This window comes from Salvelinus fontinalis, chromosome 12 (genome assembly GCF_029448725.1).
Source record: "Salvelinus fontinalis isolate EN_2023a chromosome 12, ASM2944872v1, whole genome shotgun sequence".
Lineage (NCBI taxonomy): Eukaryota > Metazoa > Chordata > Actinopteri > Salmoniformes > Salmonidae > Salvelinus > Salvelinus fontinalis.
The window spans coordinates 2,041,363-2,056,004 of NC_074676.1; the positions used below are offsets into that span (position 1 = coordinate 2,041,363).

General features: G+C 41.5%; 1 protein-coding gene across 2 annotated transcripts in view; it reads left to right on the forward strand.

Moving 5' to 3' along the window:
* Positions 1-14,642, forward strand: part of LOC129866607 (tetraspanin-18-like) — a 107,330-nt gene that overhangs the window by 80,595 nt on the left and 12,093 nt on the right. For both annotated transcript variants that reach the window (XM_055939363.1, XM_055939362.1), the window contains one exon: positions 10,132-10,227. In XM_055939363.1, coding sequence (XP_055795338.1) covers positions 10,132-10,227 — 96 coding nt within the window. The remainder of the gene's footprint in view (positions 1-10,131; positions 10,228-14,642) is intronic.

Sequence of the window (14,642 nt, forward strand, 5' to 3'; positions counted from 1 at the left end):
GTGGTGCCAGAATAACAACCTCTCCCTCAACGTAACCAAGACTAAGGAGATGATTGTGGACTACAGGAAAAGGAGGACCGAACACGCCCCCATTCTCATTGACGGGGCTGTAGTGGAGCAGGTTGAGAGCTTCAAGTTCCTTGGTGTCCACATCAACAACAAACTAGAATGGTCCAAACACACCAAGACAGTCGTGAAGATGGCACGACAAAGCCTATTCCCCCTCAGGAAACTAAAAAGATTTGGCATGGGTCCTGAGTTCCTCAAAAGGTTCTACAGCTGCAACATTGAGAGCATCCTGACTGGTTGCATCACTGCCTGGTACGGCAGTTGCTTGGCCTCCAACCACAAGGCACAGAGGGTAGTGCATACGGCCCAGTACATCACTGGGGCTAAGCTGCCTTCCATCCAGGACCTCTAAACCAGGGTGTCAGAGGAAGGCCCTAAAAATTGTCAAAGACCCCAGCCACCGCAGTCAATGACGGTTGTCTCTACTACCACATGGCAAGTGGTACCGGAGTGCCAAGTCTAGGACAAAAAGGCTTCTCAACAGTTTTCACCCCAAGCCATAAGACTCCTGAACAGGTAATCAAATGGCTACCCGGACTATTTGCATTGTGTGTCCCCCCCCCCCCCCCCCTCTTTTACGCTGCTGCTGCTCTCTGTTGATCATATATGCATAGTCACTTCTATACATACATGTACATACTACCTCAATCAGCCTGACTAACCGGTGTCTGTATGTAGCCTCGCTACTGTATATAGCCTCGCTACTGTATATAGCCTCGCTACTGTTATTTTTCGCTGTCTTTTTACTGTTGTTTTTATTTCTTTACTTACCTACTGTTCACCTAATACCTTTTTTGCACTACTGGTTAGAGCCTGTAAGTAAGCATTTCACTGTAACCTGTTGTATTCGGCGCACGTGAGAAATAAACTTTGATTTGATGCCGTCTAATGTAGTGTGTATAGGTGTGTGGAGTAGTTACATAGTACACTCCTTCTGTCTGTCAGTGAGCTGTATGCCCTCTATAGGAGTGTGTATATCAAGTAGCTAGTTAGCAGTTTAGCATGCACCACCACTTTACCACAGTTTGACAGTAGCACAGCAGCATTCTCTCTTAATTGGAGAGAAGGGTCATTTAGGGTCATTTAGGGGACATTTAGGGTCATTTAGGGGACATTTCGGGGGCATTTAGGGTCATTTAGGGGACATTTAGGGTCATTTAGGGGACATTTAGGGTCATTTAGGGGGCATTTAGGGGTCATTTAGGGGACATTTAGGGTCATTTAGGGGACATTTAGGGTCATTTAGGGGACATTTAGGGACAGTCTGCTCCTCAAGGGAGAACTCTTGATTTCAAACCGCTCTCTTTCTCAGTGTCTCTCTTTGTTTCTGTTTCTTTCTCTATTTTTCTCCCTCCATTTCTTTCATATGTTTGTACTTTCTCTCTTTCTTCATTCTGGGCTGTTTACTTATTTAAGACACATTTTAAAGGCGTCAATGCTACAATATGAAAATGAGTATTTCATTGAGATGAAGGGTGATGTTACAGGTGTGTGTGGTCCTCCCTCTGCATCCGTATCAGGAGGTATTAGCAGTATCACCCGTGTGTGTACGTGGTGTGTGCACCTTATGTATCCAGACTGATGCAAACAATGTACCACACATACACACACACACACACACACCTGCTCCCCCTGCACGGTGGAGAGGGGACAATCAGCCTGGGTCCCTAGGGGTCAATTATAGGCCTTTGAGAGGGGTCAAGTTCCATCCTCATGATCCTAGCAGTGTCTGATGGGTTAATGATGACTTGCTATGCAGCCTCATGGCTCATGGTCTGGGCAGGGGGTTTGAGGAGGGAGGGAGGGTAAGGAGGGTGAGCAGCAGGGTGGGGGAAGGTGAGGGAGGGAGGGTGAGGATTTGGTATGCAGGCTCATGGTCGGGGTTGAGGGAGGGTGAAGGTGACTGGGGGAGTTTGGCTCAGATCAGACACAGCTACCTCCCAAATGGCACCCTATTCCCTATATAGTGCACTACTTTTGGCTGGGCCCTGGTCCAAAGTAGTGCACCAAATAGGGAATAGGGTGCCATTTGGCTCAGAGCAGACACAGTGTCCTTGTCCTGCTGGTACATCTGTCCTGAATGGGGGGGTAGGGGAGAGATGATGGGTGAGATGAGGGAGGGAGGGGGAGAGACGGAGGAGATGGGGATAATAGTCACTTCATTACTGTCCTTGGTCAGGAGAGAGGGATGATGGGAGGAGAGATGGGAGGATGGGGGAGATGGTGGAGAGGAGAGATGGGGGAGGGAGGAGGGGGGCAATAGAGTCACTTCATTAATTGAGCTGAAAGTGTCACTCTCAAGGAGAAACCACCATGCAGCCAAGGGTGTTCAGTTCTGAAAGAGAACCCAACCACTACCATTAACTCCCCCTCCCTATCTCTCCTCTTCACCATCTCCCCCATCCTCCTTAAATGTAACCTTTGCAGGTTATTCTCATTGAGATAAAATATATTTTGTAAGAGAGGCCAGTTTGTGTGTTAGTGTCTCTTACCTTTTTCATAAAGAGGGGGAGAGGGTTGAGAGACTATCACTGGCTTGGTCTGTGTAGAGTGCAGAGATTATTGCCTGTAGAGCAGATCGATCGTATGGAGAATGTGGAGCAGATGGTGTACCAAATGGTACACTATTCCCTATATAGTACCTTACTTTTAAACAGGGATGACATGAGAGACATCCTCAGTATTACAAGGAGAAATATAATATAAGTCATGGTATGGGGCGGCAGGTAGCCTAGTGGTTAGAGCGTTGGGCCGGTAACCGAAAGGTTGCTAGATCGAATCCCTGAGCTGACAAAGTAAAAAATCTGTTGTTCTGCCCCTGAACAAGGCAGTTAAGCCACTGTCTTATTTGTTCTTAACTGACTTGCCTAGTTAAATTAAGGTTATAAAGAATAGAATGTCACTAAAATGGATAGCTTCTGTTTTACAGGCTCCTCACCAATTCTGCTAGGTTGTGTTTTTTTTGTGCTGATCATAACTTTTTTTGTACATAATGTTTCTGCCATAATTTCCTATGACAGAAAAGGAGCTTCTGTACATCAGACCAGCTACACTATATATACAAAAGTATGTGGACACCTCTTCAAATCAGTGGATTCGGCTATTTCAGCCACAGCTGTTGCTGACAAGTGCATACAATCGAGCACACGGCCATGCAACCTCCATAGACAAACATTGGCAGTAGAATGGCCTTACTGAAGAGCTCAGTGACTTTCAACGTGGCACCATCATAGGATGCCACCTTTCCAGCAAGTCAGTTCGTCAAATGTCTGCGCTGCTCGAGCTGAGCTCAACTGTAAGTGCTGTTATTGTGAAGTGGAAACGTCTAGAAGCAGCAACGGCTCAGCCACAAAGTGGTAAGGACGAATATGGGTTTGGCGGATGCCAGGAGAACGCTACCTGCCCGAATGCATAGTGCCAACTGTTAAGTTTGGTGGAGAAGGAATAATGGTCTGGGGCTGTTTTTCATGGTTTGGGCTAGGCCCCTTAGTTCCAGTGAAGGGAAATCTTAACGCTACAGCATACAATGACATTCTAGACGGTTCTGTGCTTCCAACTTTGTGGCAACAGTTTGGGAAAGGCCCTTTCCTGTTTTTGCATGACAATGCCCCCGTGCACAAAGCGAGCTCCATACAGAAATGGTTTGTCGAGATCAGTGTGGAAGAACTTGAGTGGCCTGCACAGAGCCCTGACCTCAACTCCATCGAACACCTTCGGGATGAATTGACGCCAACTGCGAGCCAGGCCTAATCGCCCAACATCAGTGCCCGACCTCACTAATGCTCGTGGCTGAATGGATGCAAGTCCCCGCAGAAATGTTCCAACATATAGTGGAAAGCGTTCCAAGAAGAGTGGAGGCTGTTATAGCAGCAAATGGAGGGACCAAATCCATATTAATGCCCATGATTTTAGAATTAGATGTTCGACGAGCAGGTGTCCACATACCTTTGGTCATGTAGTGTATGTTGACTTTGATGTTAGCTATTAATGGTGATAACGATGTAGGCTGTGTGTAGTGGTTAGCAATTATAATATGAAGGTTTGGTGATGTGTTGTGTTGTGCACTGAAGTCCACAAGCAAAGGGAAAATGTGAGAGGAGGAGAGCGCGTAGATGCGAGAAGGAATTATAGCTACAATGATCAAAGTGATCATGCTGTTTGTATGTGGCTGCTATGTAAGTGAACTGTCTTTGCATGTGATCAGGGGTGTATTCATTCAGACGATTTTGCTTTCTTAAATGGAAGCAAACTGAACGAAACGGCGATAAACATACCTGAGTTTGTCCAATAGAAACTCTCTTTTGCAACCGTTGGACTAATGATTATACCCTAGATAAGCTAGATGCAGGCAAGAGTGTGCAAGGCATTATTGAATGTGTCACTGTCTGTCACCTTTATTATACAAATTTCTCTCGACCTACGTTGTAAATTTCCATTCATAGATGAGGTTGTAGCAACCTCATGATGGGTATAGGGAACATTTTGGTTTCATGTAGTAGCCTAAACCTATTGATGTTACATTGAGCTGGGTGAATGGAATCTGAATGACAGTCATCCACTATGCTGTAATAGAAATAAGGCCATGCTCAAGAAAACAAACTATCATCCTCCCTCATCTTAAATGGTACCAATCGCCACTGGTGTCAGAGGTAAAACCAACAAAAACAAAATACTTTTCCCCGACATGCCCGTATTTATTTCACATATAAGCGACGGTACTTAACTCTTCCGAGACGGCATTAAGTAAATCTACCTTTAGGGAGTGTAGGAGTTATGAATAGACCTGGGTTGGGCAACCAGACAACTCCTCAGAGACACTGCCAATCTGTTAAAAAAAAGTTGAAATGGCTTCCATTTTCCCTGTCTTCCTTTCTAGCTTCAGACTCCTAATCTTCTAGGTGCCTTTTCCTCTAGCCTTATCTGCTGTGAAAGCCTAGAGGAGTTATCTCCATTTCTCTCAGGAACTCTGAGTCAGTGGTTAAAACCAGGGCAATATCTACCAATCCAGGGCTTGATGGTTTTAAGCTATCAGGGGAAAAGCTTGGAGCCTCAACTGTGTTTGGACCTGAATGTCTGATCCCCACTGCTGTGACGTTCAAAGTCTATGTGCAAACAGTAAAAAAAAATGGAAACAAATCAAGTTTTATTGGTCGCGTACACATATTTTGCAGATATCACAGGTGCAGCAAAATGCTTATGTTTGTAGCTCCAAAAGTTCAGTATACCTAACAATACTAAATAATACACACAAATCCCCCCAAAATAAAAATTACGAAATATCAGAACGAGCAATGTCTGAATATTTCAGTGTAAACTTAAACGACTAAAAACAGATATAAAGTATGTAAAAAAGATAATGGACCTATATATGATTAAATAAGAGCATCTTTGAGAACTAACAATCACCAAAATGAAAGCTAGACAGTCTGGGAGAATCTTACATTTTAAAAAATGATGCATTCAGGAGTATTTTTTTCATGGCTTATGTTTGTAGCTCCAAAAGTGCAATTGATTTTGTCATACTGTTTAGAGTCACTCCGATAGCATAAGCCATGGCAAAATATGTAGATTTATGGGAAATTAGCTTTAAAACAGCTACATTTTGTCACTGCGGCCAACAGGAAGTCCTATAATTCCCCTGCCACGCTCATTACCTAAGCCCCATTTTGTTCAAGAAAATACCCTGGGAGGGGCCGATACTAGCAAAGTTAAACACTGACATAAGTTGTCAGTCACAATTTGGGGGCTCACCGAGTTGTGTGCCATGTCAGGTTGTGTGGTTCTGACACTGAGAATATTTTGTTGTCCCAACCTATACTGTAGGTTTCTGGTTTATGGGATAGTTCAGAAACTGTTGCTGGTGCAGAATGCCTGTGGGTATGATTTTGGTGTTTTTCTGTTGCGATTATATTGGCTGAAATTAAGATACTCACTTTGTTTACGTACAATTCGAGTCAAAATTTTGGACACGCCTACTCATTCCAGGGGTTTTCTTTATTTTTACTATTTTCTACATTGTAGAATAATAGTGAAGACATCGAAACTATGAAATAACACATTTGGAATCATGTAGTATCCCCCAAAAAAGTGTTAAACAAATCAAAATATATTTGAGATTTGAGATTCTTCAAAGTAGCCACCCTTTGACTTGATGACAGCTTTGCACACTCTTGGCATTCTCTCAACCAGCTTCATGAGGTAGTCACCTGGAATGCATTTCATTTAACAGGTGTGCCTTGTTAAAAGTTAATTTGTAGAATTTCTTGCCTTAATGCGTTTGAGCAAATCAGTTGTGTTGTGACAAGGTAGGGGTGGTATACAGAAGACTGCCCTATTTGGTAAAAGACCAAGTCCATATTATGGCAAGAACAGCTCAAATAAGCAAAGAGAAACTACACTCCATCATTACTTTAACTTCTTATGGAACAGTGGGATGCTAGCATCCCACCTCGACCACATCCGGTGAAATTGCAGAGCGCCAAATTCAAATTACTGTAAATATTTAACTTTCATAAAACCACAAGTGCAATACATCAAAATAAAGCTTATCTTGTTAATCCAGCCGCTGTGTCAGAATTCAAAAATACTTTACGGCGAAAGCATACCATGCGATTATCTGAGGCCAGCGCTCAGCACACAAAACATTACAAACAGTAACCAGCCAAGTAGAGGAGTAACAAAAGTCAGAAATAGCGATAAAATTAATCACTTACCTTTGGTGATCTTCATATGGTTGCACTCACAAGACTCCCAGTTACCCAATAAATGTTTGTTTTGTTCGATAAAGTCCCTCTTTACATCCAAAAACCTCAGTTTTGTTAGCGCGTTTTGTTCAGTAATCCACTGTCTCAAACAACATCCAGGTGAAATTGCAGGTTGTGAAACTCAACAAAACAGAAATTCTCATAATAAACATACATAAAAGATACAAGTGTTTATACATCAGCTTAAAGATAAACTTCTTGTTAATCCAAACGCTGTGTCAGATTTCAAAAAGGCTTTACGGCGAAAGCAAACCATGCGATTATCTGAGAACAGCGCCCAGCAGACAAATCATTACAAACAGTAACCAGCCAAGTAGAGGAGTAACAAGTCAGAAATAGCGATAAAATGTATCACTTACCTTTGATGATCTTCATATGGTTGCACTCCCAAGACTCCATGTTACACAATAAATGTTCATTTTGTTCGATAAAGTACCTCTTTATGTCCAAAAACCTCAGTTTTGTTGGTGCGTTTTGTTCAGTAATCCATTGGAACAAAGCGCGGTCACAGCAGGCAGACGAAAAATCTAAAAAGTACCATAAAAATTCGTAGAAACATGTGAAACGATGTATATAATCAATCCTCAGGTTGTTTTTGTCATAAATAATCGATCATATTTCAACCAGACAATAGCTTCGTCAATAGAAAAGGAAAAACAAGAAAGGCGCACTCCCCGTCAAGCGCAGGACTCATGTCTGGAAATTTCCACTGTCCTCTCATTGAAAGTGGTGTTTCTCCCTCATTTTTCAGAGTAAAAGCCTGAAACAATGCCTAAAGACTGGCCACATGTAGTGGAAGCCATAGGGATCGGGAACTGGGTCATAAGTCTTTGTATGGTGGATAAGCTTTCAATGGAAAAACAGCCATTTCAAAATAATAGCATTTCCTGGATGGATTTTCCTCAGGTTTTCGCCTGCCATATCAGTTCAGTTATACTCACAGACAATATTGTAACAGTTTTGGAAACTTTAGAGTATTTTCTATCCAAATGCATATCCTAGCTTCTGGGCCTGAGTAGCAGGCAGTTTACTTTGGGCACGCTTTTCATCCAAAATTACGAATGCTGCCCCCTATCCCAAAAATTAAGACATGAAGGTCAGTCAATCCGGAAAATTTCAAGAACTTTGAAAGTTTCTTGAAGTGCAATCGCAAAAACCATCCAGCGCAATGATGAAACTGTCTCTCATGAGGAAAGCCACAGGAAAGGAAGACCCAGAGTTACCTCTGTTGCAGAGGATAAGTTCATTAGAGTTACCAGCCTCAGAAATTGCAGCCCAAGTAAATGCTTCACAGAGATCAAGTAAGACACATGTCAACATCAACTGTTCAGAGGAGTGTGTGAATCAGGCATTCATGGTCTAATTGCTGAAAAGAAACCACTACTAAAGGACACCAATAAGAAGAGGAGACTTGCTTGGGCCAAGAAACACGAGCAATGGACATCAGACTGGTGGAAATCTGTCCTTTGGTCTGATGAGTCCAAATTTGAGATCTTTGGTTCCAAACGCTGTGTCTTTGTGTGAGACAGAGTAGGTGAATGGATGATCTCTGCATGTGTGGTTCCCACCGTGAAGCATGGAGGAGGAGGTGTTATGGTGTGGGGGTGCTTTGCTAGTGACACTGTCAGTGATTTGTTTAGAATTCAAGGCACACTTAACTTATCTGGGGTAAGGGGCAGCATTCAGAATTTTGGATGAAATGCATGCCCAAATTAAACTGCCTGCTTCTCGGGCCCAGAAGATATGATATGCATATAACTGGTAGATTTGGATAGAAAACACTCTAAAGTTTCCAGAACTGTTAAAATAGTGTCTGTGAGTATAACAGAACTGATTTGGCAGGCGAAAAACTGAGAAAAATCCATTCAGGAAGTAGTTTTTTTGTTGGTTTTGTAGTTTTCTATTCAATGCCATTACAGTATCCATTGACTTAGGACCCAAATTGCAGTTTCTATGCCTTCCACTAGATGTCAACAGTCTTTAGAAATTGTTTCAGGCTTGTAACTTGAAAAATTAGGAAGTAAGAGCAGTCTGAATGAGTGGACCCTAAAGTGTCACGGAGCTTTTTCATGCGCACAACCGAGAGAGTGCCTTTCTTGTTTACATTTTATATTGACAGCGTTATTGTCCGGTTGAAATATTATTGATTATTTAGGCTAAAAACAACCTGAGGATTGAATATAAACATCGTTTGACATGTTTCTATGAACTTTACGGATACAATTTAGATTTTTTTTGTCTTCCTGTTTTGACTGCGTTTGAGCCTGTGGATTACTGAAGAAAACGAGCAAAACAAAACGGAGGTTTTTGGGAGTAAAGAGACTTTATCGAACAAAAGGAACATTTATTGAGTAAATGAATGTCTGCTGAGTGCAACCATATGAAGATCATCAAAGGTAAGGGATTAATTTTATCTCTATTTTTAAATGGTGTAACTGTTCTACATGGCTGGTTACTGTTTGTAATGATTTGTCTAGTGGGCTATGTTCTCAAATAATCGTAAGGTATGCTTTCGCCGTAAAGCATTTTTTAAATCTGACACCGTGGTTGGATTCACATTTATATTGAGTATTTCTGTATTTGAATTTGGCGCCCAGCAGTTTCACTGGCTGTTGAAGAGGTGGGACGCTAACGTCTCACGTGCCCAAGAGAGGTTAATCAGCATGGCTACCACAGCATTATGCAGTGATACGCCATCCCATCTGGTTTGTTCTTAGTGGGACTATAATTTATTTTTCAAAAGGACAATGATCCAACACTATTTGACCAAGAAGGAGAGTAATGGAGTGCTGCATCAGATGACCTAGCCTCCACAATCATCCGACCTCAACCCAATTGAGATGGTTGGTGATGAATTGAATCGCAAAGTGAAGGAAAAGCAGCCAACAAGTGCTCAGCATATGTGGGAACTCCTTCAAGACAGTTGGAAAAGCATTTAATGTGTTGGTTGAGAGAATGTGAAGAGTGTGCAAAGATGTCAATGCAACGGGTGGCTACTTTGAAGAAACTCAAATCAAAAATATATTTTTATTCGTTTTACACTTTTTTGGTTACTACATGATTCCATATGTGTTATTTCATAGTTTTGATGTCTTCACTATTATTCTACAATGTAGAAAATGGTAAAAATAAAGAAAAACCCTTGAATTAGTAGGTGTGTCCAAACTTTTGAATGGTACTGTATATTTGAAGGGCTGAACTCGTGAAAAAGTGAGTGCTGGGTTTTGCATTGTGTGTGTTCTTGCAGAACAAAATCAGTTTAAATGACTGCTCTGTCTCTGTGTGTTCTCTCTCTCAGGGGCTGGGAGAGGCTTCAGCGAGAGGTACAGCCATGGACAGAGACTGTCTCAGCTGCATCAAATACCTAATGTTTGTCTTCAACTTTCTCATCTTCGTAAGTATTCTCTTACGCCCTATATTATAAGCTGTCCTCCTATATACAGTACACTGTATATACTCTGTATATCCTGTATATCCTCCTATGGTATCTAACAGTACTCTTTCCATCTCTCTATTGTGGTCTCGCATGTATTTAATAAGACACAGGGAGGCATTTTTTATTCTATTAAAATCGTTGAATTGATTTTGGTGATGACACATATTTACAGTTCCACTGGGTATGCAGCTTGCAATTGACGTTTTGCTTGTTCAGTTTTGATCAGACAATCAAAGGTAACTCCAGAGAGAGCCAATAACTGGGGGTATGGGGGTAGTGGTGAGGAGGGTCATATAATTAAATGTAGTGGGGAGGGTTGTATAACTTCTCAGTAGCAACCAGTGACTGTTACCATGTCCATTCCTTTGTTTATACTCTCAGACAATTCTACCCTCCCACCATCCCATGAGACAATGGTTGCCTCTATAGCTCTAAGCTCTGCCTTTGACGGAATGTTTTCTTGGACGTTTATTGAAAGACAGGTTCTTTTCCAGGAGGAAGGGAATGGTGTGAGGATGAGTGTGTGATGCTCATATCTCTACCCCCTCTTCTCCTTTCCTTCCTATCCCCCTTCTTCTAATCACTAAAGAGTCACCCACTGGTGCTGCCGATAGGGTTTAGTGAAAGTGGGAGGATGGAGATAAGAGAATGTTCAGGAGGGAGGAATGGAGGGAAGGGTGGATTCCCTTTGAGAGGTTAGAGGAAAGGGGGCAAAGGCAGTTAGCTGAAGCCCCCCGCTGACCTACCTTACAGTGCCTTGAAAAAGTATTCATACCCCTGGACTTATTCCACATTTTGTTGTGTTGTGATTACAAATATATGAAATCCGTTTTAAATCCAGGTTGTAACACAATACCCCATAATAACAAAGGGAAAACATGTTTAGACATTTTTGCAAATATATAAAAATTTTATTGAAAATTAAATATCTAATTCAATTCTAAGTATTCACACCTCTGAGTTAATAGGTGTTAGAATCAACTTTGGCAGCAATTACAGTTGTGAGTCTGGGTATGTCCTTGAGTTCTTTGCACACTTGTATTGTATAATATTTGCCCATTATTCTTTTCAAAATTCTTCAAGCTCTGTCAAATTGATTGTTGATCATTGCTAGACAACAATTTTCAAGTCTCGCCATAGATTTTCAAGCAGATTTAAGTCAGAACTGTAACTCGGTCACTCAAACATTCACTGTCTTCTTGGTAAGCAACTCCAGTGTAGATTTGGCCTTGTGTTTTAGGTTATTGACCTGCTGAAAGGTGAATTCATCTTTCAATTTCTGGTGGAAAGCAGGCTGAACCTGGTTTTGCTCTAGGATTTTTTCTGTGCTTAGCTCCGTTCTGTTTCTTTATCCTGAAAAACTCCCCAGTCCTTAACGATTACACACATTCCCATACATGATGCAGCCACCACTATGGTTGAACATATGGAGAATGGTACTTAGTAATGTGTTATGTTTGGGGCAAATCCAATAAAACATTTTTTATTCAGGACAAAAAGTGAATTGCTTTGCAGTATTACTTTAGTGCCTTGTTGCAAACAGGATGCATGTTTTAGAATGTTTTTATTCTGTACAGGCTTCCTTCTTTTCACTCTGTCATTTAGGTTAGTATTGTGGAGTAACTACAATGTTGTTGATCCATCCTCAGTTGTCTCCTATCACAGCCATTAAACTCTGGAACAGTTATAAAGTTACCATTGGCCTCATGATAAAATCCCTGAGTGGTTTCCTTCCTCTCTGGCGACTGAGTTTGGAAGGACACCTATATCTTTGTAGTGACTGGGTTTATTGATACACCATGACAATTATTGAACACGGAGTCCATGCAATGTGAATTGTTAAGCACATTTTTACTCATGAACTCATTTAGGCTTGCCATAACAAAGGGATTGAATACGTATTGACTCAAGGCGTGAGCTTTTCATTTTTTTATAATTTGTAAAAATTAAAAAAAAAACACAATTCCACTTTGACATTGTGGGATGTGTCACGAAAATTCTCAATTTAATCAATTTTAAACTTAGGCTGTAACACAACAAAATGTGGGAAAAGTCAAGGGGTGTGACTACTTTCTGAAGGCACTGTATGTGCCTTAACCCACCCCCTGCTCATGCGCATAAAGACTACAGATAGACATATTCACCTCTGAATGGAGTTATTGGGATGAAATGTATATTTACATAATCTGCACATACACTTTTCAATTCACATTAGCGACGGGAATGTCAAGAGCCGAGAGAGGGTTCGTTTGGTGTTCTTGCTTTGCAACTCAAAAGTAGCGTAAATGTCACAGTAGCCACTAGCCAGGAGGCTAAGTATTACAAACGATTCAACTATTAAACCAGCTAGCAACTAGCTACCATTAAGCAAGCAATTTTTCATGCATCTACCATATTACACTATTAACGCAACAATTCACAAACATATGCAGACAATTAAAGTGTTTTCTCGTCTTTACACTCATTACATTTTAGCTTCAAGACAAAAGCAGAGTTTACTGCTAGCTAAAGCTTCATCAAGTAACGTTAGCCTATAAAAAAAAAATGAATGATTACCCTTCTAATACAAATATGAAAGTACAGTAGGCCTACCTTACAACAAACCATGCTTCATTTTAATCAATATCATGCAAATCATTGGGCTATGTGGTAAATGCAAATTACGACTGAAAACGGGGGTATAATTCACCGGGTAGTTGACATGAGGTGTTTGTATCGAAGCTCATTCCAGCGACCCCAAAATAAGATACATATAAATCATACATGTAGGTTATGTTTCTTAATTTGTTGCAGAGATCAGCACAGCAGTACGTGTGGCAAGCTGGCATTTGCACCAGCACTTTTGATTCGGTTTAATAAAAAAATAGACAAAAAGCATTGAAAAGAGGGACAAAGTACTGTTTAGACTGATTCGACTTGTTTGACAGGATTTTCATGTTTTAATCCTCCCTAGGGCCAGGAGTTTTAACAGGAGTAAAAAAAAAAAGCATATGACCTGATTAGAAGAAATCTGGTCCCATCTGTCACGACTTCCGCCGAGGTCGGTTCCTCTCCTTGTTCGGGCGGCGTTCGGCGGTCGACATCACCGTTCTTCTAGCCATCGCCGATTCACCTTTCATTTTCCATTTGTTTTGTCTTGTTTTCCCGCACACCTGGTTTGCATTCCCTCATTACTCGTCTTGCATATAACCCTCTGTTTCCCCCCATGTCTGTGTGGAAATGTTATGTGCAAATATATGTGTACTCCAGGCTGGTTTGCGCCGGGTTATTGTAACCCGTGTGTGGTTAGTTTTCTGAGTGCCATGTTTTGTTCGCCTCAATAAAGGGCTCCGTTTGCTACGCATCTCTGTTCTCCTGCGCCTGACTTCCCTGCAGCCAGTTACGCACTCCATTACAAAACCAATTTTTTACAGCTGATTTAGGAAAACAATTTCCACCCCACCACTCTGGGACGTGTGGTGCCACCTCTGAAATCAACACACAATGTTACAAATTAAAAAACATGTTTTATTTGTATGATCTACTACAGACTGGGCAAAGGCCGGTACGGGGCCGTATGCGGCCCGCGACCTAATTCAATACAGCCCGCGGAATCATGCTCAGATCACATAAAGAACTTGCGATAGTAAAGTTTTGAAAGACGTATTTGTTATTCAAATTAAAAGCCCAATGAATACTGGCCTTTGGGTAATGATTTAACTCCCACCGCTTGTGGGACGTTTATTTTGAAGGCATGTAATAACAACTGCACGAGGACAGACATTGACTGACAGGCTGACACACACGTCACCGTTACAAATAGTAGCTAGCTAGAAATTGCGGAAAAATTAGTTTTTCAAAAGATTTCAAAGAAAAGGAAAGTAGACAATGTTCCAGCAAGAGTGGGCATCGAAATATCTCTTTATTGAGGTATCAAATCAGTTTATTTGTCACGTGCGCCGAATACATCAGGTGTAGACCTTACAGTGAAATGCTTACTTACAGGCTCTAACCAATAGTGCAAAAAAGGTGTTAGGTGAACAATAGGTAAGTAAAGAAATAAAACAACAGTAAAAAGACAGGCTATATACAGTAGCGAAGCTATAAAAGTAGCGAGGCTACATACAGACACCGGTTGGTCGGCCCAATTGAGGTAGTATGTACATGAATGTATAGTTAAAGCGACTGTGCATATATGATAAACAGAGAGTAGCAGTAGTGTAAAAGAGGGGTTGGGGGGACACACAATGCAAATAGTCCGGGTAGCCATTTGATTACCTGTTCAGGAGTCTTATGGCTTGTGGGGAAAAACTGTTGAGAAGCCTTTTTGTCCTAGACTTGGCACTCCGGTACCGCTTGCCATGCGGTAGTAGAGAGAACAGTCAGTGGCTGGG